The 25,220-nt window shown below is 35.3% G+C and overlaps 1 protein-coding gene across 1 annotated transcript in view; it reads left to right on the plus strand.

Annotated features, from left to right (window-relative positions):
• The first annotated feature begins 3,617 nt into the window (after window positions 1–3,617).
• Window positions 3,618–25,220, plus strand: part of LOC132730207 (uncharacterized protein KIAA0825-like) — a 30,112-nt gene continuing 8,509 nt past the window's right edge. The window contains exons 1-15 of the mRNA XM_060716074.1: window positions 3,618–3,700; window positions 6,168–6,325; window positions 6,793–6,961; window positions 7,604–7,806; window positions 8,651–8,785; window positions 9,844–10,427; window positions 10,846–11,001; window positions 13,020–13,255; window positions 17,368–17,511; window positions 20,820–20,938; window positions 21,273–21,426; window positions 21,893–22,083; window positions 23,503–23,682; window positions 24,265–24,387; window positions 24,899–24,989. Of these exons, the coding sequence (XP_060572057.1) occupies window positions 6,192–6,325; window positions 6,793–6,961; window positions 7,604–7,806; window positions 8,651–8,785; window positions 9,844–10,427; window positions 10,846–11,001; window positions 13,020–13,255; window positions 17,368–17,511; window positions 20,820–20,938; window positions 21,273–21,426; window positions 21,893–22,083; window positions 23,503–23,682; window positions 24,265–24,387; window positions 24,899–24,989 (2,619 nt within the window). The 5' untranslated portion in view covers window positions 3,618–3,700; window positions 6,168–6,191. The remainder of the gene's footprint in view (window positions 3,701–6,167; window positions 6,326–6,792; window positions 6,962–7,603; window positions 7,807–8,650; window positions 8,786–9,843; window positions 10,428–10,845; window positions 11,002–13,019; window positions 13,256–17,367; window positions 17,512–20,819; window positions 20,939–21,272; window positions 21,427–21,892; window positions 22,084–23,502; window positions 23,683–24,264; window positions 24,388–24,898; window positions 24,990–25,220) is intronic.

A 25,220-nucleotide genomic window follows, 5' to 3' on the forward strand; every position in this document is an offset into this window, starting at 1 on the left:
AGCTGAATGGCTATCATCTACAGTCAAAATTGAACCAGCGGTCACTGATATTCAGCAGGATAATTGCTTAAACCACAAAACAAAAATGTCTCAAAACGTACACGTTGTTCTCAGTTTCACATGTTTTAAGCAACCACCTTTCTTAAGCAGACTATATATAGGCATGCTTCCCTTACCTAAGGGCTAAGTAATTTGTATCATTTTATACCATAATAAATAAGTATATAACCAGGATAATTTTCACACCTATGTCTTAAAAAAGTACGATACATGTTAAACAACCGATTTTTCGAACAAATTTAAACTGTCCCTCCAGGTTCAAGCGAACTAAGTTTGACTATATATTTTTGTTATCAATTACAGCAAAAGTAGCAGAGTTTCCTCCACTAAGATTACATAGGGGAAATACTCATCAAGCACCGACAGAGAAATAGGCATGAAAATACTATATTTGAGTATTTCAAAGCGCATTTTATCACGTACATAAATGCCCTACTGGTTTCATAGCAGTTCCCGGCACCAAATCGCACTTTTTAACAAATAAAGTAAAAATCTGTCTACCAAAGAGTGCAAACTTTGACAGAACAAAGTTAGGTACCTGTCCAGCATTATCATGTTTTAATGTTGCTCTTTTATTTTACATTTTGATGGAGTTTAGGCCTGAGATGTAACAACTTTGTTCACATTTATTCAAAATTTCAGAGCAGTTTTTCGAACCTTTTTTATTTTGAATATAATTCAGTACCAATAAGCAATGTTAAGCTGGGTTTTCAAATACACATGTAGATAACTTCCCAAACTTTTCCGTGTCGTCTGCAAATATATTGTTTAAAAGTAGTGATTTACCTAGAATGGGATTTCAGTTATTGTGCATGGGCATTCAAACTAGAATTCCCCAGGTGTTGCTTGTAAGTGTCGCAAGTTCTCTAATGTAACTTAAAACTTTGAAACATATTAATCGCTGTACTATTATAACTGCTGTGTTACATAGAAAATAATTGTTTCTCTGACTGATGCAGTAACATAGATGCTTAACTGAGAAAAAATAGTCTGTATGCCTGGATGAAAATGATAAAGGGCCAGAATACTGCTAGGAGCCGGACAAAATCTGCGTCAAACAAAAAAACATACTATGAAAAAGAAACGGGGGTAAGAAATAATATCTCTTGAACTAAAATTCACTCAAAACCAACATTATATATCCTATTTTTTGCGCAAAGGATGAGCGTACTACATTTCATAATGATTTACAATCTTATTGAATAATAAAAAACGCTAAAACGTGCCGTGATTTAGCGCAAGAAACACATCGGCAATAACAAAAGTTATCATAAGAACTCTGTGACATCTTTAGAGTTATCACAAGAACTCCGGAACATTTGAAAAATCGGGTATATATCTGTTAGCCGGTGCTTTATATTTGCAATTTTGCATTATAATTAGGTAATTATGTATGGCAAGGATGAAGACCAGAAATAAACAGGTCAAAACTTGTGAATTGGCAAATAATTTGGAAATTTTACTGAAAACTACCAGATTTAAAGCAAGAGGCGATTAAAAATGGCATGTGAATTAGTTTTTGACACATAATAAAAGATGTAAGACAAGCTTAATCATTAAAGTTTAATTAAGCACCTAAAACTCATTTTTGAACGATGAAAATAACCATTTTAACGAGTGTTTTTGTAGTATATACAGATGTTTTCCGACGAACTCCGTTACAGTTATCACAAGAACTCCTGAACAAGTTATCATAAGAACTCCATCCTTCGTGTAACACTTCCTCCCCCGTGATTTTGCACTAAAAAGAGATATCTATAATAATATGATAGTGCTTGTTTTCATATCAACATTTTGCACTAAAAAAGTAATATTTTGTCATTTCATTTCTAATATCTTTTTATGTGTATATTATACTTCTACTTTATTTTCTGGGTATGTTACTTTATATAAGCAAAACGTAAGAAAATGTGTTAAAATATTGTCACTATTATTTTATAAAACCATGTTACATTATAATTTTATCTTACATTTTGAATCATCTATTTTTAATCAGTAGTTTTCCTCAATATCAATATAATTGTGCTCAATTGTTTACCGAACATAAACAATTTTGTTTAAAAGTATATTATGCTTTAGATATCAATAGTGTTTAAATGTTTGAGAGAGTTTAAACATGCAAATAATAATGTCCTTATGATGAATTTAGAGCATGTAAGATGTTGGGTAGCTGAAGAAAGTAGTCCTTTATGTGCTGTAAAGTGTTGTAAAGGTAGCAAAATGTAAATAAAATAGTATTTTGACTTCCATACTTTTATATTTTAAACATTTTGGTTCAACTTTACTTACTGTCTTGTCAATGTGTTGCTCAACTTACCATGATGTCATTATGTTGACTTGATTTTAATTTACTTACCAGGCTGTTTTCCTTTTCACAGTTATGGTAAAAAAACTCCACATAAAATCCCAAATGTTCTTTTCTGCAGGGCTTTACTTGTATGTTACAGTATATTAAGACTTTGGCATAGATTTTAATGACTATGAGCTACACACACTTGTGAGCTAAGTTCAGGCTTTAAGTGCAAGTTATATCCCTTCCTAAAGCATTGACACGTTTCCATTTTCACATTATGTTTGTTGTCTAGACTAAAAACTTGAGCATTTATTTTGTTGAATGCTTGTAAACTTAACTAATCATTGTTTGTTATTAATGATAATAATAGCTCTTTTTAGCTTGACAATTTAAGAGCATTAATTATTTGCGGCTACTATCCAAGGCCCATAACTCTTACATAGTTTTTGACAGAGTTATAGCCCTTTTTGAACTTAGAAAAGTATACATGATTAAGGCTTTTGTTATACAAGCACTGAGAATATTGGAGCATGCTGTTCTACAGACAGCTCTTGTTTCTGTTCTTTGAGTTTTTCATGTTTATTATACTGTCTTCAATGGGTTAATATTGTAATAATAAAATGAAAATTATTTGCATATTGCCAATCAAACTGAAACTGTTTATCAGGACATTTTGTTTTTTTCAGTCCTGCTATTCTGCTGATTTAAATAGTTTCAAAAATATATATATAAGTTGGATCTTTATAGATAGGTTTTATATTTTATCTATATTACATGTATTAATTAATAAAAAATTGATTTATTTAAATTTCAGCACTTCTGTTGTTTTTCCTCCCTTTCTGCTTAATAGAGTTACCTCCTCCTGTCTTCAGGTTTGGGGCATGATGGTGAACAAGTGTGCAAAGTCAGATGTCCATGGACTTTGAAAATATTTGAGATTGTATGCAAACTAATGAAATTAGAGGCATAATTCTGCCAAATTGCTTCAATCAAAACATAATACGGTAGATCTATTGCTTCTTACAACAGATTTATATTACATTTGTAATGTAAATCCGTGTTCTTACTAATGTCATTCAAATATTACTTTATAAAAGTCAGTTATACACCATCTTAAAATTAAAGACTTTATAACTTTAACTATGCTCAATCATTTTACAGTATATAGATCTATACAATGTCTATATTTTCCGCGTTTTCCCTATATGTTTATATTGTCCACCTAAGGCGTCCTTGTTTTAGACTATACCCTGAAATTATAATTGGAATACTTTTGATATAGTCCTTGCCTACTGATCAGAAAAGTAAACATTTTTGCCATTTATGGTGGCAACCAAGTATTAGGTTGTAAGTAATTATTTAATTATTATTCAGACATAACTTCGTCAAAACTTATTTTAAAACATTATTCTGCTTACAGTTCTTTTATTTTGCGAAAGTAAAATCACTGACGTTGTGCATACAGTAGATCTACTGTACATAGGATTTCAGGACTTTACCACTGTTTACATCTGGACGTTTCGGCCTCAAATCCCGGGCCTGGTCTTTTTGGCACCTTTTTAAATTTGATAAAGATATAAAAAAAATACTATTATGGGTTATAAAATTATATAAAACTCCATTCACCGTACATATATACTATATAGCACTAGCTAAACTAATAATAATAAGTTATAAAGCTGAAGTGAAAATGGGAGCACTGACCCGTCCACCGTTTGCAGCAAAATTCATGTGTTATTGTCACGGTTCATAATTGCTCACTATTTATGGAAGAGAATGTGTAAGTGGCCGGATAGCTCAGTTGGTAGAGCCGCGGTACGGTATACTATTCCTAGGGTACCGGGTTCGAGTCCTGGCTGCACATTTTTCTAACCCTGTGACATTTGTTGCCCAATGGGGGTAGGCTCCCATGTTTACAGTTTTTGTAAACGTTTTCAAGATTGCCAAGAACCGAAACGATACCGTTTAAACGGTGGTACTTCCATGTACTATACTACACCATGTATTCAAGTCGGCAAATGATGACATTCTTTCTAATTTTAATACATGTACAAATAAATAATGTTCAGGGCTCATCACGATGGTGTCGGCACACATTTTTTGCACTGTATCCCCATTTCGCTCTTTTGAAAGATCAAAGGAATATCAACAACAACTTTTATTAGCAAATATCGACAAAAAACTTGCCTTTGGCTAATGAACAGAAAAAATACTTCAAATATTGAACATATATATACATATATATATATACAAACATATAAATCAACTTTACCAAAATTTATTTTGCCAAAAGCGATCATTGCACTGTGATGCTGTGTGGTGTGTTGTAAACACCCATTTTCTATTTTTACTTTGGAATAAACCAATTGGAATTGATAAAAGCTGTGATTACAGGCAATGATGAAGATATTTTGTAAGACAATATGGTCATTTCGATTAAACGGTAAAAAATATCGTAAACGTTTAGGAATAAAAATTGAAACATATCCGTTTAAACGTTTATCCGTTTAAACGTTTATCCGTTTAAACGTGTAACCGTGGGGGCCTTAAATGGGGGACGATGATGATGATTGTATAAGCTCTGAGTCCAATTTCTCATTGTTCTCTGTACACATTAGAAATTCGAAGAGGAATTTCAATGTAGCGGGGGAGTAAACTGTATGTCACAGTTCAGAACTGTTCACTATTTAGGAGAGAAGATGTGTAAGCGGCCGGATAGCCGGTAGAGCTGCGGTATGGTATTCCTAGGGTCCCAGGTTTGAGTCCCAATCAGGCTGCACATTTTTCTCACGCTGTGACATTATAACCCTAACCCTCTAGCCCTAAACCTAGATGTAATCTGAGTGATGTTTAGAGAACATAAACTGATATATACTGAAGTAATAATTTTTGTAAAATGTTAAAAATAGCTGCAGACATATTCTAAAGTCTAGTCAGTTTTTAAAATACTTGGCTTACTGAGACGTGTTTTTAAACATATTGAAATCAATAGCTTTAAAGTCATATATTTTTAAGGTGCAGACAGGTCTACGTCCCCGGGAAGGGTTTGACATTAATGGAAGATAGATAGATATCTAACTATGTTAGACTTTTAATGGACATGGAACCCCCATTATGTCAAAGATATTGAAAGTTTAGAAAGAGTTCAGAAATATGCTACAAGTCTAGTTCCTGAATTATCAAGCTTGAATTACTGTTTTTTGTTTGAGAAATGTTGTTTAAAGAAGCGATCACTTTTTCGGCGGTGCCCCCTATCAAAAAGGTACATCAAAGGGTTGCCAGAAGGGGGATGTACCCCCTTCTGTTTAGGGGTTTGAAGGAGGTCAGTAGCCCTCATCTCCAAGAAAATTTTGGACATGTGACAGGCTAAAAATGGCCTCAGGTCAATCTTAAGGTAATGTGTAACCACCCTGTTGCCATGGTAACAGGAAATTTAAGATTTAGCATGCTGTTACAGAGGCTATGGTCCAGTAAACATTTGTGCCAAGTTTCATCAGTATTGAAGCAATTTTCATAGTTTATTATACCAGTTTGAACTTTTAACAGGAAAGTTTTCAATCAAAACAGGCATTTTTCACAATAAGCTCATGTGCTAAAAGGTTACATTGATAAAAGTTAAGTTGTGCTGTCTGTACAAAATGTGCAATAGTCTAAAACTTTGTAAACCAATGTATAGATTTAAAAGCTGAATGATTCCATTAGGAATGGCTTTAAATGCTCCTCTAACTTTGTCCACTTTGTGTGCTAGACTTATTTCACTTATCAGAAAGGTCTTGCTCAAAGACTAATCAATTAAATTTATTAATTTATGCAGGTCAAGTGATTTACTGCCATCAAGATGGCTAATGTTTTGAATTTTATTGAGAAAGTTCCGCCGATAGAGCACCTGCTGGCTGGTGGGTTACCAAGTATAGCAGCATTAGATACATACATTGCTGATCTGGACATGGACTTAGATGATAATACCAAAGAGTAAGTTTAAAATTATTTCCTCCTTCTAGATCTCCAATTTATGTCAAAATTCCAGATGTGTATTTACATACTATAAATATTGCATGTATTATATTATAATTTATACTAGATAGTAAATGAAAGATTTAGCAAAATTCACTCTAAGTTAAAAAAAAGGGAATTTTTAAGAAATGATTGTAAATGTCCAATTATTTAACACTTAACCTGCTTGAACCAAAAGTGATTAGCCTTTGCCACCAGCAAAGAGCCGTCCCTGCAATCTGTTCAAGCTCTATATTTTGTATTTTGATATTGAAATCCCTTGAACTTTGAATGGATTGTTTCAAATTCAAAGCTGGACAGATCCAGTATAAGAATATAGCTGAATAAGGGTAAAAAAAAAAGATTTTTGTGAAAAAAGGTCATATATATTAATTAATATTTATAACAAAACAATATACATAGATTGATTTAATCCTTATTTTCAGATTAGATGTTTGTTTACATGACATGTTAAAGACCACTAACACAATAGTGGGTAAGGAATATATTACACCTAGAGATGCTCTCCTCACCATGATCAGTACACATACACTAGAGAAAGACACATGCTACGATCCTGAACCTGACGCTGTCACTGAAATTCTCACACATGCTGTAAGTTAGATTGTTAAATCTTTACATGAAGGATGTAAATGATCCAATAAATTTCTAACATTATGAATGGCGATAGTAATTTTAAGACAGTTTGTATTAGCTTTTAGGATTTAGCAATGGTTTTAAAGTAAGAATTTTTTGTAGTCATGTAGCCTTTTATAAAGACCAACTAAAATTGAAGCAAATGACATTGTAAAATTTCCTCTGTTTCCTGAAGTTAGTTTTTTGAGTTTAATTATTTTAGAAAGTCTCAGTATAACATAAAATGTCAGTAGTGTTGTTGTTACTAAAATGCCAATCATCATAGTAATTTAACAATTAAAAATTATAAGTATTATATAATTGAGAAAGTATATAGTTGTCCAGTAGTCCTGTTTTTCCTTGTAAAGCAGACATTTACTGATCTATACCTTAGATATTTGGCATTTTGTTACCTTGCATAATAAGTTACAGATTGATGGGACTTGAAATTGTTGGAGTCAAAGTAACTGAGAGGAAAACGTTTTAGGTTTGGAGCATTCATTGGTGTCATAACTGTTCTTACTGAACCTAAAGTAAACAGGAATATTTAGATTTTAAAACACGCCTTAGAAGGTATTATAAATATTTCATGCTGTTGTTTATCAGATTTATGTATTTCAGGCATATATGTTAGACCAGGTACCAGGCAGTGAAGAGGCTGTATTCCAGGACCTGTTATCACTATCATCTAAACAGGGTTTGTTGTTACCACTGAGGGCAACAGTTGTTGATCCTATAGCCTCGACTTTGTCTCTAAATGCTGTATCTGATAACAGTGAGATGCATATATCACAGGCATGGGACCAGATAGCTCTTAGACTTAGGTTGGTTCCCATATTCTCTGATACTTTTACTTATAACAGTGTCCAGGTTAAAGGTCTAAAGAGTTTGTTAGATAAAGGGAGACTGAACTAGACTAGATCAAGGACTGACTGCAATCCACAAACTGTTGCTTGAAAATAGTGTGTTTGTCCGACTTTATTTATACTTGCCACTGGTTGCCCCTATGGGCGAGTCCTCCAGTAGAGTGTGAGTCATTTTAAAGTTTTGGAGAATAGTGCTAGATACAGATACAGAAAGATGCCCCAATTCCAGAAGATTCTTCTACGCACCTCAATTTAAAGTCTCACCTGAAAGATTATTTTGTAATTTTAGTTGTCCAGTCCGGGAATTGAACCCACAATATCATGATTACAAGTTTCATGCTCTATCTTTAAAATGTTTTGATTGTCTGGTTTAAATCTTTCAACCATGAATTGAGTAATAATAATAAAACATTTACATATGTATTTGCTGTACCATTATGGTAAGAGAAACCTATTTACATTTTATAAGTGATGAAAATATAAAAGTTGACATTAAAGAGAGGTAATAAGCAGTGTGCAAAATTCATTTTAGAGTGATATTGCAAGTTTATATTAAAGAAGTCTTAGACAAGCTTGATTCCTATAAAACTGTGTTTTAGGTATATAGATTAGTACATAAGATAAAAATATTTCAATAAAAGTTTAACATTAAATAAAAATTTTCGATGAAAGATAGTAATTTCAACTTCTTAAAAAATGTCATCTTAAAAATTTAATGTTCATAAAACTGGAATACAATGTAAGATATGATTTTTTTTATTGGAACATTTAGGAAACTGAACATATATTTTATGTTACACAGGAGATATTTCCAGGACAGACTGACAAGTTTACCAGTGACACCCACTCCCCCTCAGATAGATATATATGAGAGAAGACGTTTAAAATATCTGCAAAGTTTGATGACACTTCAACCAGCAGAGGAAGTTTGGGAACGGTAAATAATAAGAGCCACGTCACAACAAAACCATCGTAATGCATTTGCGACCAGCATGGATCCAGACCAGCCTGGGCATCTGTGCAGTCTGATCAGGATCCATGCTGTTGCTATCGGTTTCTCTACTTGTAATAGGGTTTGTAAGCGAACAACATGGATCCTGGTCAGACTGCGCGGATGCGCAGGCTGGTCTGGATCCATGCTGGTCGCAAACGTATTGCGTTAGTTTTGTTGTGACACGGCTCATATTAGTTTTACAGATTTTTGTCAAAAGGTTTTGTGAGGGTTTTATAGCTAACAAATGTGTTTACAGGGATATAAAAATCCTGTCAAACATTTTACTGGCCATATAACCTGTTAAGACTTAAATGTCTCTATTCAATATGTTACTGCAATGACTGAATGATAATTATACTTAAATAAAGAAAGAAAGAATTAATATACAGCAGTGCTGTATGTAGATAATATAAGAAACATGATTATCCAAGCAAATCAATGTAACTAAAGTACCTGTATTAGTATAGGTGATAATTATGTCTTGAAATTAAATCTTTGTGAGTAAAAGTATTGAAATAGTTATGACATTTTGAGAACTTTTTAGGCAAGTGGATTCTAGAGCAAATGCAATGTGCATGTTATTATTTTGCATATAGACATTTCTTTATTTAAATAACTATACCCGACAAATTATCCCATCACATAATGTGGAGGAGACTGTACTGGAATCAATTTATCACGTTGGTTGGCCTGTCAGTAGGTGTGTCAGTCTCTATCATGTCCATGCTATAAATCCTATTCCTCTTGTAAATTAAAGTTTTAACATTTTCTGTCTGCTATAAATTCTATACTTTTCAAATGACTTTTTCAAACTTTACTGGACTGTTTGGTTTCTTTTAAAAAAAAAAAGGATAAATTACGCTACATAATATCATGTGTCATAAGTGTGGGTATTTCGTCACTCCTCGGGTATCTCTAGTTATTTGAAGGCATGGATAACTTACTTGATCAGACTTTGTTTCTGATACATTTATTTGATTTGATTTATTTTTTCTGACCAGATACCAGGCCATTAGAAGACAACAGTTGGAAAGATGTTTAAGTTTGTTGATGCCAGAGAATGAGTCTGATGGTATAGATATACTGAACATATCTGAACATTGTGCTGATGTAGCTAAGGTTATTATGCAGATGATGAATGAAGATTTTACGGTGCTGAATGCTGGGGTCATGAAGAAATCATCAAATATTTTTCACTTGTTTCATAAAACTTATTTAGACAAGTATTCAGATGAGATGTCAGCTTTGATTGATGAAGTTTGGGATGAAATAAGGGATTTACTCAAGCGTGGACCCTCACAGTCTTTCAGTGCACAGGGGTCAAAAAGGAAATCAAATGTCACCAAGCCTGGCGCCAGTACATTACAGCAGGCACATAGTCTTGAGACTGTCCTCGTACCTGGAGAAACATCTGAAGCTGGGAGCCAGCTACCAACAATTCCTACTAAGTACATGAAGGTTATGATAAATATAGTAACAACTCTTCATCAGATAGAGGAGCATATGGACTATCTACAGAGAGCAGCAATCTGGGATGTTGGTGGAATTTCAACTAAGAAAAGTCATCGGAAAGGAAGTTTAAAAGGTAATTCATGTATTCATAATGTATTCATGAATTCAAAAGTAAATAGAAACACAACTTACATATAATTAAAGGTTAAAAAGGGGTCTGCTATTTCTCCTTACTTTCCAGTATGGATGTTGTTATGTTATCTCCTAACGGGAAAAAAACAATTCTCAATTATATTGCAACTTTAGCTGGCAACGGCATAGACTCATCAATAAACTTATTCACATTTTCTATGGCTATAAATGTTAAAAAGTAACATAATATATCCGGAAATTTTGTATTCACTGGTCACATTATGATGGGGTCACATCCAGACTTGCTTGTTATTTTGTATAAACAAATAGACATTTACTTTTGATTCTAGAACACGGATTCCCCCAGATTAAAATAACATTACGGAAGATAATAAGTTTTTATGTAATAAATTTTTCAGGTGTACTGAAGCCAAGTTCTAGTCCTGAACTGTCAAAGCGACCTAACAGTGCCAGCCTATCTATAGACTCTGAGTCATGGATGTCTGATGGTATGGCAAGCTCATTCAGTTCTGTATCATCTAATATGATGTTTGAAGCCCCAGCAGGTCCTAAAGGTATCTTGAATTGCAGGAATTGTCAAATTCAGAGTTAATATAGATTATGTAATCTACTCAAATTTAATGAGAATTATATTTCACATTTAAGATCTGTGTATCTTAAAACATACCATATGTGATGTTTATATAACTTAACCTAAGACTAAAAATTCTGTATATCAAAAATATGTCATATATTAATTTATACTTTATTAATGGGGCGTCCGTGGCCGAGTGGTTAAGGTCGTTGACTTCAAACCACTTGCCCCTCACCGCTGTGGGTTCGAATCCCGACAGGGACTTTGGATTCTTTCATGTGAGGAAGCTATCCAGCTAGCTTACGGAACGTCGGTGGTTCTACTCAGGTGCCCGTTCGTGCCTGAAATAACGCACGGAAGGGCACCTGAGGTCTTCCTCCACCAGTTAAGCTGGAACGTCGCGATATGACCTATACTGTGTCGATGTGACGTAAAACCAAAACAAACAAATACTGTATTAATTTATACCTTGTCCCTAGTCTTTAAAGAAAGTCACTGATCATTTTTAGCTCGACTATTCGAAGAATATGAGAGCTATTGTAGTCGCCCCGGCGTCGGCGTCGGCGTCAGCGTCCATGTCGGCGTCTGCGTTGGTTAAAGTTTTTTGTAAAGTCAAATATCTCAATTATTGCTTGAGATATTCAATTGAAACTTACAATACTTATTTATAGTAACAAGGTACATCAGATTGACAAGTTTGATAACTCTACCTTTAATATTGACAGAATTATGCCCCTTTTTAACTTAGAAATTTTGGTTAAAGTTTTTTGTAAAGTCAAATATCTCAATTATTGTTTGAGATATTCAATTGAAACTTACAATACTTATTTATAGTAATAAGGTACATCAGATTGACAAGTTGGATAACTCTGCCTACAATATTGACAGAATTATGCCCCTTTTTAACTTAGAAATTTTGGTTAAAGTTTTTTTTAAAGTCAAATATCTCAATTATTGCTTTAGATATTCAATTGAAACTTACAATACTTATTTATAGTAACAAGGTACATCAGATTGACAAGTTGTATAACTCTGCCTACAATATTGACAGAATTATGCCCCTTTGAAACTTAGAAATTTTGATTAAAGTTTTTTTGTAAAGTCAAATATCTCAATTATTGCTTGAGATATTCAATTGAAATTTACAATACTTTTTTGTAGTAACAATGTTCATCATTTTGCAAAATTGCATTACTCTGTCTGCAATATTTGCAGAATTATTTGCCCCTTTGAAACTTAGAAATTTTGATTAAAGGTAAAAGGTCTTCAAAGATATTTACTTGAAACTTTACACATGCACTTAGGATCATAATTGTATGTCACTGACCAAGTTCCATAACTCTATCTTGCATTAAGGCTGATTCATATCCCCTTTTCTACTTAGTCTCCTGGTTAATGTTTACATGCAAGTTTTACATATCTCAATAACTATTAAAGATATTTATTTAAAACTTCACATATGCATTTAGGGTCAGAATTGTAGGTCACTGACAAAGATCCATAATTCTATCTTGCATTTAGGCTGATTTTTCTTCCCTTTTTCAACTTAGAAATTCATGGTAAAGTTTTGCTTGTAAGCTGTTATCTCCATAACTACTGAAGGGTTTGTGCCTTTTTTGGGACAATTTTATGCATTCATAATAATAAAGCAGTGATTTACTTGATAAAACATCTTAATAACAAGCCTTTGTACCTTTTCTGTCAATTTTATGTATTCATAGGTAATTAGTATTATTATACTCAATAAAACACCCTTGTGACATTACCTTCCAAATAGTCAAGCCAATACTGTATAATTAGACTCTCTGTAAGGCCTATAACATGAATTAAAAAAAAAAAAATAGCCCTTTTGTGAACTTAGAAAATTAAACATTATCAAGGCTCTCTTACTATCAAGCACTTAGAATAGTCGAGCGTGCTGTCCTACTGACAGCTCTTGTTATGCAAAGAAAGTTAAATGAAAACTTCTGATACCATTGTTATCATTGTAACTTATAGTAACTGTGGTAGAGAAGATGAAGATGGAGGAGAAAGTGCGCTGGGACTGGAAGTTTATATTTAAGAAAATTGCTCCAGAATTAGCTCACAGTATGCAAACTAGTATTGAGTGTACAGTGAGAAACTGCCTTGATGTAGAATTAAGACAGTGGACATCTTCCCACACCTTGACGACTGTTTCCCTGGATGCATCACAGTGGGGTGGTAGATTAGACTATCCCAAGGTCATTTCTAAGGTGAGTTTTAAATGAATACAGTACATTACAGTCAAACCTTTGGTTAAAATATATTTATTTAAGCTCGATTGCGAAACAAGTTCTTGAAACTTCTGTTAATCACTTTCGAGTCCACTTCCTGGAACCAACCAGTACTGGTGTCATTTGGAGAAACCTGGTTGAAACCCTATTAGGGCTTGGACCAATGATCCCTGGGTTGAGAGGCAGACATCTTAACCACTAGGCCACCGCAAACCTTTTCTTAAAACAAACGGTGAAACAATTGTTATACCCCCAAAAACGAAGTTTGGGGGGGTATATAGGAGTCACCCGGTGGTCGGTCGGTCGGTCGGTCCAGACGTCCATTGCATTTTCCTTGTCCGGAGCATAACTTGAAGACTAATGGTTGGAATTCAATATTACTACATACAATGGTCAAGCACATTGAGAGGAAGTGCAGTGCATAAGAACCATAACTCTATCTTGTCTAATTACAGAGTTATTGCCCTTTGTTACTTTTCCTTGTCCGGGGCATAACTTGAAAACTACTGGTTGGAATTCAAAACAACTTCATACAATTGTCAAGCACAATAAGGGGAAGTGCAGTGCACAAGAACCATAACTCTATCTAAAGTAATTACAGAGTTATTGCCCTTTGTTACTTTTCCATTGCTTTCTTTTGTCCGGACCATAACTTGAAGACTAATGGTTGGAATTCATTATAACTTCATACAATGGTCAAGCACATTGAGAGGAAGTGCAGTGCACAAGAACCATAACTCTATCTTGACTAATTACAGAGTTACTGCCCTTTGTTACTTTTCCTTGTCCAGGGCATAACTTGAAAACTACTGGTTGGAATTAAAAACAACTTCATACAATTGTCAAACACAATAATGGGAAGTGCAGTGCACAAGAACCATAACTCTATCTAAAGTAATTACAGAGTTATTGCCCTTTGTTACTTTTCCATTGCATTCTTTTGTCCGGACTATAACTTGAAGACTAATTGTTGGAATTCATTATAACTTCATACAATGGTCAAGCACATTGAGAGGAAGTGCAATGCTCAAGAACCATAACTCCATTTTGACTTATTACAGAGTTACTGCCCTTTGTTACTTTTCCTTGTCCAGAGCATGACATGAAAACTACTGGTTGGAATTCAAAACAACTTCATACATTCTTTTGTCCGGACTATAACTTGAAGACTAATTGTTGGAATTCATTATAACTTCATACAATGGTCAAGCACAATAAGGGGAAGTGCAGTGCACAAGAACCATAACTCCATCTTGACTAATTACAGAGTTATTGCCCTTTGTTACTTTTCCATTGCTTTTTTTGTCCGGAGCATAACTTGAAGACTAATGGTTGGAAATCAATATAACTTCATACAATGGTCAAGCACATTGAGAGGAAGTGCAGTGCACAAGAACCATAACTCCATCTTCAGTATTTACAGAGTTATTGCCCTTTGTTACTTTTCCTTGTCCAGAGCATAACTTGAAAACTACTGTTTGGAATTCAATTAAACTTCATAAAGTTGTCAAGGACATTAAAAGGAAGTGCAGTGCACAAGAGCCATAACTCCATTTTGACAAAATATAGAGTTACTGCCCTTTGATACTTATCTTTGTCCGGAGCATAACATAAAAGGTACTGGTTGGAATTCAAAACAACTTCATACAATTGTCAAGCACAATAAGAGGAAGTGCAGTGCACAAGAACTATAACTCCATCTTCAGTATTTATAGAGTTATTGCCCTTTGTTCCTTTTCCTTGTCTTTCTGGACTTATTACAGAGTAATTCAATAAAACTTCATCAATGGCCAACCACATTAACAGGAAATGCAACATACAAGAACCACAACTATCTTTAATTGCCCACAACCATAACTCTATATTTCAACTCTTTTTATATGCCCGAAAGGGCATATTATGTTATACCCCCTGGCGTCCGTCTGTCTGTCCGTCCGTCCGTCCGTCTGTCCGTCCGTCCGTCCGTTAGCAATTTGGTTTCCGGAGCATAACTTAAGTTCCATTTGGCCCACAATGTTAAAACTTCATAGGATGATTGTCCATATTGGGTAGAAGACCCCTATTGATTTTGGGGTCAAAAGGTCAAAGGTCAAGGTCACTATTACCTTAAAACTGAAAACGGTTTCCGGAGCATAACTTAAGTTCCATTTGACCCACAATGTTCAAACTTCATAGGATGATTGTCCATATTGGGAAGAAGACCCCTATTGATTTTGGGGTCACAAGGTCAAAGGTCAAGGTCACTATGACCTTGATACTGAAAACAGTTTCCGGAGCATAACTTAAGTTCCAATTGGCCCACAATGTTCAAACTTCATAGGATGATTGTCCATATTGGGTAGAAGACCCCTATTGATTTTGGGGTCAAAAGGTCAAAGGTCAAGGTCACTATTACCTTAAAACTGAAAATGGTTTCCGGAGCATAACTTAAGTTCCATTCGACCCACAATGTTCAAACTTCATAGGATGATTGTCCATATTGGGAAGAAGACCCCTATTGATTTTGGGGTCACAAGGTCAAAGGTCAAGGTCACTATGACCTTGATACTGAAAACAGTTTCCGGAGCATAACTTAAGTTCCAATTGGCCCACAATGTTCAAACTTCATAGGATGATTGTCCATATTGGGTAGAAGACCCCTATTGATTTTGAGGTCAAAGGTCAAGGTCACTATTACCTTATAACTGAAAACAGTTTCCAGAGCATAACTTAAGTTCCATTCGACCCACAATGTTCAAACTTCATAGGATGATTGTCCATATTGGGAAGAATACCCCTATTGATTTTGGGGTCACAAGGTCAAAGGTCAAGGTCACTATGACCTTGATACTGAAAACAGTTTCCGGAGCATAACTTAAGTTCCAATTGGCCCACAATGTTCAAACTACTTAGGATAATTGTCCATATTGGGTAGAAGACCCCTATTGATTTTGGGGTCAAAAGGTCAAAGGTCAAGGTCACTATTACCTTGTAACTGAAAACAGTTTCCAGAGCATAACTTAAGTTCCATTTGACCCACAATGTTCAAACTTCATAGGATGATTGTCCATATTGGGTAGAAGACCCCTATTGATTTTGGGGTCACAAGGTCAAAGGTGAAGGCCACTATTACATTGATACTGAAAAATATGTTTCCACGCATAACTTAAGTTCCATTTGACCCACAATGTTCAAACTTCATAGGATGATTGTCCATATTGGGTAGAAGACCCCTGTTGATTTTGGGGTCAAAAGGTCAAAGGTGAAGGTCACTATTACCTTGATACTGAAAACAGTTGCCGGAGCATATGTTAAGTTCCATTTGGCCCACAATGTTCAAACTTCATAGGATGATTGTCCATATTGGGTAAAAGACCCCTATTGATTTTGGGGTCAAAAGGTCAACGGTTAAGGTCATCCTTACTAAAAAAAAAAATACTTTCGGGCATATAATGCTCCGCCTAGCGGTGCTCTTGTACAAGGTATTCTGTTACTAGTAACATCCTCATTTCCGAAGCAGTCTTGTGGGGGTATTAATCACATTTAGTGATAGTTCTAGTTTTATTTCATATTTATTACAATTTGGCATTTAAGGAGAGGTAATTGATTAGCAAAGAATATATCTTCCATTTCCCATCTTTGGGAAATGCTTGTAGAAAAAATGTCAAGTTGAGTCAATCAGTAATTTATTTCAAGAGATTCACTATTATAATCGTGACTGGCCAATAATTGACAATGAAAAAAAAAGTTTAGGGTGAAATATATAAACTACCCCACTCTTAAAAAATTGAATGTAGTAAATACATTCCAAACAATATTTATAGAAATTTCTGTGGGTCACGTGGATTTTTGATTATTTTTGTGTAGTTAAATATAAAATTGAAAATAGTTACGGCAAAATGTAAACTTATTTTGACTTTTACCTATGCACTCACTATTTACACTTTGATGGACATAATGTCACTTAAGGAGGCATGCCCATGAATGATGAAGCACTTTAGTAAGCATATACTTGGATTGGACATAATGTCACTTAAGGAAGCATGCCCATGAAGCAGTAAGCATACACCAGTTAACATGCTAATGGCATGTATTTTATTGTTATCTTTTAGGCAATGTTTGACTTCATGCAAGAACTGGAGACTTATTTAGTGTTAGCTAAATGTGGCAGTAGTGGAGTTTTACATTCAGTGAGATCAAAGTTCATTGACTGTGCTAACACTTGTCTCAAGGATATCCACTCACATCTTACCAAGGTAGGAACAATTATCATCTCTATTATTATTGTGAGAAGTAGTTGTGATCATGGTTTTGCTGTGTGACCAGTATGTAGCCGGCCTAGTCAGTACATGCATGCAGTGTGACCAGTATACAGCCGGCCCAGTCAGTACATGCATGCAGTGTGACCAGTATACAGCCGGCCCAGTCAGTACATGCATGCAGTGTGACCAGTATACAGCCGGCCCAGTCAGTACATGCATGCAGTGTGACCAGTATACAGCCGGCCCAGTCAGTACATGCATGCAGTGTGACCAGTATACAGCCGGCCCAGTCAGTACATGCATGCAGTGTAACCAGTATACAGCCGGCCCAGTCAGTACATGCATGCAGTGTGACAGTATACAGCCGGCCCAGTCAGTACATGCATGCAGTGTAACCAGTATACAGCCGGCCCAGTCAGTACATGCATGCAGTGTGACCAGTATAACAGCCCGGCCAAGTCAGTACATGCATGCAGTGTGACCAGTATACAGCCGGCCCAGTCAGTACATGCATGCAGTGTAACCAGTATACAGCCGGCCCAGTCAGTACATGCATGCAGTGTGACCAGTATACAGACGGCCCAGTCAGTACATGCATGCAGTGTGACCAGTATATAGCCGGCCCAGTCAGTACATGCATGCAGTGTAACCAGTATACAGCCGGCCCAGTCAGTACATGCATGCAGTGTAACCAGACTTTATACTGATAAACTGTAGCACTGGGATAACTGAAGTTTAGACCATGACCAAGATAATGCTGATGTATAGTGGGAGTTTGTTGTCTCAGGGCAACTGAACACAAACTGAACAGTCAAATATATTTTTTCTCATCAAACATTTAACAACATAATAAAATATACATGTCTACAGGATAAAAATATAAAAACTTGTCTAAGGGCAAAGATTAGAATTAATGAAAGTTTTGTTGTTTTGTTTACAAAAACTTACGAACATTCAAGCAGTGAAATTCTTAAGTGAAAATGTGGTAGTAAGCAGTATTTTTTGAGTAACACAAGATGATGAGCTATTTCTTTGTTAAACCATGATATTTCTTTTTACAAATGAGGTGAAACTGCCTATGATATTGTTTATGTCCTATTTGAAAACAAGAGGCAATAATTACAAGTCTATATCACTGGTATAGAGTGAGGCTAGTAGTCTGTATATCTCCCCAATCTAACAAGATCACACTTTTAGCAGTCTAATTTTAATGTCTTGATAATTGAGCCGTTTGCTCATAGTGGGTTTGCGACCAGCATGAATCCAGACCAGCCTGCGCATCTGCACAGTCTGATCAGGATCCATGCTGTTCGCTATCAGTTTCTCTACATGTAATAGAGTTGGTAAGCGAACAGCATGGATCCTGATCAGAATGTAAAGCAGTATGTGTATATTTCAATAAAGAATAGTAACTGATTGACCTTTGTCATCAGTAATAGTGTTTACATATGTGCAGTCTGAGAGGCTCTATACTGTTGGTAGCTCATGCATGCAGTGTGACCAGTATACAGTCGGCCCAGTCAGTACATGCATGCAGTGTGACCAGTATACAGCCGGCCCAGTCAGTACATGCATGCAGTGTGACCAGTATACAGCCGGCCCAGTCAGTACATGCATGCAGTGTGACCAGTATACAGCCGGCCCAGTCAGTACATGCATGCAGTGTGACCAGTATACAGCCGGCCCAGTCAGTACATGCATGCAGTGTGACCAGTATACAGCCGGCCCAGTCAGGACATGCATGCAGTGTAACCAGTATACAGCCGGCCCAGTCAGTACATGCATGCAGTGTGACCAGTATACAGACGGCCCAGTCAGTACATGCATGCAGTGTGACCAGTATACAGCCGGCCCAGTCAGTACATGCATGCAGTGTGACCAGTATACAGACGGCCCAGTCAGTACATGCATGCAGTGTGACCAGTATACAGCCGGCCCAGTCAGTACATGCATGCAGTGTGACCAGTATACAGACGGCCCAGTCAGTACATGCATGCAGTGTGACCAGTATACAGCCGGCCCAGTCAGTACATGCATGCAGTGTGACCAGTACACAGCCGGCCCAGTCAGTACATGCATGCAGTGTAAACTGGATATAGCCGGCCCAGTCAGTACATGCATGCAGTGTGACCAGTATACAGACGGCCCAGTCAGTACATGCATGCAGTGTGACCAGTATACAGCCGGCCCAGTCAGTACATGCATGCAGTGTGACCAGTATACAGACGGCCCAGTCAGTACATGCATGCAGTGTGACAGTATATAGCCGGCCCAGTCAGTACATGCATGCAGTGTAACCAGTATACAGACAGGCCAGTCAGTACATGCATGCAGTGTAACCAGTATACAGACAGGCCAGTCAGTACATGCATGCAGTGTAACCAGTATACAGACAGGCCAGTCAGTACATGCATGCAGTGTAACCAGACATTTTACTGATAAACTGTAGCACTGGGATAACTGAAGTTTAGACCATGACCAAGATAATGCTGATGCATAGTGGGAGTTAGTTGTCTCAGGGCAACTGAACACAAACTGAACGGTCAAATATTTTTTTTTTCATCAAACATTTAACAACATAATAAAATATACATGTAAACAGGATAAAAATATAAAAACTTAGAGTGTACAAAAACTTAAGAAATTCAAACAGTGAAACTCTTTAGTGAAGATGTGGTAGTAAGCAGTATTTTTTGAGTAATACAAGATGATGAGCTATTTCTCTGTTAAACCTTGATATTTCTTTTTACAAATGAGGTGAAACTGCCTATGATATTGTTTATGTCCTATTTGAGGCAACAATTACAAGTCTATATCACTGGTATAGAGTGAGGCTAGTAGTCTGTATATCTACCCAATCTAACAAGATCACACTTTTAGCAGTCTAATTTTAATGTCTTGATAATTGAGCCGTTTGCTCATAGTGGGTTTGCGACCAGCATGAATCCAGACCAGCCTGCGCATCTGCACAGTCTGATCAGGATCCATGCTGTTCGCTATCAGTTTCTCTACATGTAATAGAGTTGGTAAGCGAACAGCATGGAACAGCATGGATCCTGATCAGAATGTAAAGCAGTATGTGTATATTTCAATAAAGAATAGTAACTGATTGACCTTTGTCATCCTTAATATTGTTTCCATTTGTGCAGTCTGACGAGGCTCTATACTGGTAGCTCAGGTTTTGTATTTTGATATTGAAATCCTTTCAACTTGAACAAGTCCATTATATTAAAATGGCAGATTGAGGGTTAAAAGATATGAAAGTATTTTTGTTGAAATGTTTGTTTTGTTATTGTCTATAGTTGTCAACAGAGATTCCGCTGCAGTCTCCAATGAACAATTTGTATGTGATATTGTCCAGCGCTGCATACATACGTAATCATCTACTTCACTTTGACACAGTTCTAGCCGTAGATGAAAGGTAAATGTTATACTTTTTTAAGACAGCTTGTCATTCAATGTAAAAACTTTTTTTATTTTGGATTTAATTAGGACACCCCCTTAGTTGTGAAATTTAAACATTTATCATCCTCCTGTAATTATATCTTATAGCTGCATGTATATACTATGAAAATATATACGTTGAGGGTTGACAATAATTATGGATTCTCGCAAAATCAGAATCTGCAATTCCATCATTTATTATTAAAGGTCCTGTTTGGAATGGTTCTAGCATTTTTCATCAAATAACATGATGCCTTTTCAGGAATTTAGAAATTTTTATTTACTTCCACTATTTCTGTAATTATTTACAGTAAGAAGCCATTCAGCCTACAGTATAAACAGTTTCTAGAGTTGGTGGAGCATCTGACAGATGACTTGATACAGAAACATAACAATTATATAGCAACAAGCATTCTACATGATATAGATAGCCATGACTGGACGGAAACAAAGGAATTCTATGAGGTTTTTACCCCTTTATAATGCTAGTTGTGAATTACCTATGCCATCAATATAGAACCAGTCCAGTCTGCATTTATCTGTTTAGTATGTCCTGGCTGTTTCCTTAAGTATAACATGTTTTATTACACAACATTATCAAACTACTGCCCATGGGCTTTCTGATCTGTGCTTACTATTATTGACATTTAATTGATATTTTAACAAATAGGAATTAAACAGGTATCTACTTAATTATATGTTACAGGGTGAGAAAAATGTGCAGCCTGACTTGGGACTCAAATTAGCAATTTTTTTGGCTTTTCCCATTTAGCTATCCAGCTCCTTTCACTTTCTCTCCGCTGTTTATATTTGTTCAAATTTGTGAAACAGTGAATGACAAAGTTTGATTTTTCTCATGTTATTCTAATGTTTATTGTACTATGTAACTGTAATGTTTACAGTATTATATATTGTGTTACTATGGTTTCAGGGTGAGAGATGTACGTTTCCAGTACAGATGTGGCACTATTATTTACGTGGTGTACAGTATGACATGTGGTCTATCTGTCCTCCAAAGCTTGCACAAACATCTCTCAGTGTCATAGTACATGACTCACTACAAATTCTTACCCAAAGATACACACAAGCAAAACCAAGCTTTAGACGAGTTTCTACATTCTGGTGAGTGTATTATTTATATAGAGGCTTTTGAATGAATATTAGAATTCTGGTATTTTGGTGTTTTTATGCCCCCACAGAGTGGGAGCATATAGCGTTGCACTTGTCCGTCCGAGTGTCCGTCTGTACGTCGGTCCGTACGTCCCGAAATCTTGTGAACGCAACTCCTCTTAAACCGGATGGCAGATTTTGCTTAAACTTCTAGGGATGAACAACCTTAATGTGTAGATGGTAGTAAAGGGAGGAATTTTTGCTGCGACCAAATTTAATAGAATTATGGCCCTTTGTTGGTTTTTTCACTATATACTATGTAGAAATTTTGTGAACGCAACTGCTCTTAAACCGTATGGCAGATTTTGTTTAAACTTCCAGGGATGAACAACCTTAATGTGTAGATGGCATTAAAGGAAGGAATTTTTGCTGCGACCAAATTTAAGAGAATTATGGCCCTTTGTTGGTTTTTTCACTATATACTATGTAGAAATTTTGTAAACGCAACTCCTCTTAAACTGGATGGTAGATTTTGCTTAAACTTCCAGGGATGAACAACCTTAATGTGTAGATGGTAGTAAAGGAAGGAATTTTCGCTGCCACCAAATTTAACAGAATTATGGCCCTTTGTTGATTTTTAGTTTTCAACTTGTGGCACATGTAGTCCAAAAAATATTTGACCTAGAGTCATAAGATTGACAGAACAGTGGCGTGTGGGGGCATCTGTGTCCTATGGACACATTTCTAGTTTTTTCAGGTAACAAACATTAACAAGAGCAAGAATATATAAGTTTGGTGATACACAAATATCAGATTTGTCAGAAAAATAGAGAATTATAATGTAGGGTAGTAAATGTCCTATACCTTTAAGACAGCTCTTAAGTTTACAAGCGAACAAAATGATAAAACTATTAATTTTAAAGGCCTAATAATAAATTCATTAAGGCACTTACTTTTTATACACCTGAAGAAGTTTTGGGACATGTTATGGCACTACCGAATAGGCTCAGGGGCGGCGAAATCAATTATCTGTATTGCCAAGGTTGTCCCACACCCTGTACGGACAAGTGGAAATTTTCTAAAATTTACTATATAAGTATCATACGGACAAGTAAGAAAATGCTTTAAGTAAAAACGGACAAGTTAGTCAAAATCAGATTTTGCCGGCCCTGGAATAGGGATAGGGGGCCATGTAACTGTAAACAGAACAAAAGAGAACAATAGAGTTCATTCCGTAACAATAGAATAAGCGGCCATTGGCCCTCTATTAAACAATATAAAATAACAAAAAAAATGGCCCCTTATTCCATTTGCGGCCGGACGTCGGTATGACATTGTCTGTCCATCAGTCTGTCTATAATCTAGAAATTTTCTTTACAATCAGTCTTAGTCAAATCATGTTTCAATTATTTCTTTTTATTTTCTTTTCAGTTTTGACATAAAGACAATATTGTTGTGTGTTGGTGAGCTACTGTATTCATGTAGTAACTCTGTATCAAAATATGTTGATGTAGGTCACTCACAGATACCTCATTATTCTATACACAATCTCTGTATAGCTCTCTTGTCAGCCATGGCTGTTGTAGCAAGTCCACTGGATATACTTTACAAGTAAGTTATCTGACTAGTTTCATCAGTTTAGTGAACATTTGCTGTAATATTTCAGACAAATACAGTTAGGTTTTTTTCTTTACAGGAGTGTCTTGATTTTTTCTCTTTTTTGGGATTATCATTGACTCCAACACTTGTATTGTGAATACTTGTGAATTTCATCATATACTTGTGCTAGAAAAAGGCATGTTAGATGTTGTTATTTCAATCAATTTCAAACATGTTGACTTTGTAAATACTGCGAAATCTTTCAATAATCACACAGAACATGTAAATCGTTACTTGAATCTTTTTACTTTACTTAAAACATTAGAACTCTTCTATAAAGTTTGATTTTCTTGAAATATATTGGCTCATTTGAAAGCATGCAGCTTTAAGAAATAAGGATTTACTGTTGTTGAGTATTAAAAAGACTAAGAATAAAGTGTTATTTATTTGATTTAAGCTACTTAACTGAATAAACATTCCTGGAATGTCTTGCAATATCCTGGGTTGAAATAAAACAACTCTTTGTTCAAGATTTTTGCCTAAAAATCCTTACAAATAACAATAACATACACTTAAAACTTTTGAAATATTCAGAGTAAACAAGAAAGGTTTTAGATACCGACAGAAGAGGAAAAGTTTTACACAGACTGACAGGGGAGGTAACTGTAATTGGTTGACTTGGATACAACCCACATTAGTAGCGAAAGGAGTAAAAAGGTTGGTGTCAAGATTAATCTGTACAGTAATACTTAATGAAAATATCAACTATGCTATAGACATGTAAGTGACATGATACCCAAACTAGTTACATTATATGGACTGTGGGCCAATCAGTGCTAGAATTATCACCTTGATTAGGGTGTATCATTATGTTTAACTCCTAATATAATACAACATGTAACACAAAACAAAGGTTATAATACATTATGTATCATGGTATAAATCTGCAGTAAAAGTGATGGAACACATCATCTAAATTTAATTTCAAGCTACTTTAAAGTTTCCAAATCATAAAAATTGAATTTTAATGCACACTTAGATTTTAACATCTCTCTCCAAGTTAGTCTTAGTTAACTTGATAACTGCTTATTGTGAGTTAAGATAATTTTAAGATGATAATTGTTTTGACAGTCACCCCTTTGACTGGTTAAAAGAAATGTTAACAGTTTGTATTTATATGAGATTTTTTTATATTAGATATTGGATATTGTTTGCTGTATGTTTGTAGTTATGAAGACATGAGAACAACTACTGCTTTATACTTCCATACAAGACTGTTAATATGTCAACCAGAGCTTAACTACCCTCTTACTCTACAGGTAATGCAATACATTATCATGAATTATAACTAAATTATATCCAAAACTATAACACAACAAGAAATGTAATGAGTTCAAATACATGAGTACCACTGCAGTTTACCTAAATACTACAGGTAATATAACAGGTTATTAGACATGAGTACCATTGCAAATTACCTTAAAACTTTACAAGTAATGTTATGAGTGCCACATAAACCTACTTTAACAGTATAGGTTATGTTATAACTT

This window comes from Ruditapes philippinarum, unplaced genomic scaffold (assembly GCF_026571515.1).
Source record: "Ruditapes philippinarum isolate M1 unplaced genomic scaffold, ASM2657151v2 ctg406_1_1_1_1, whole genome shotgun sequence".
Lineage (NCBI taxonomy): Eukaryota > Metazoa > Mollusca > Bivalvia > Venerida > Veneridae > Ruditapes > Ruditapes philippinarum.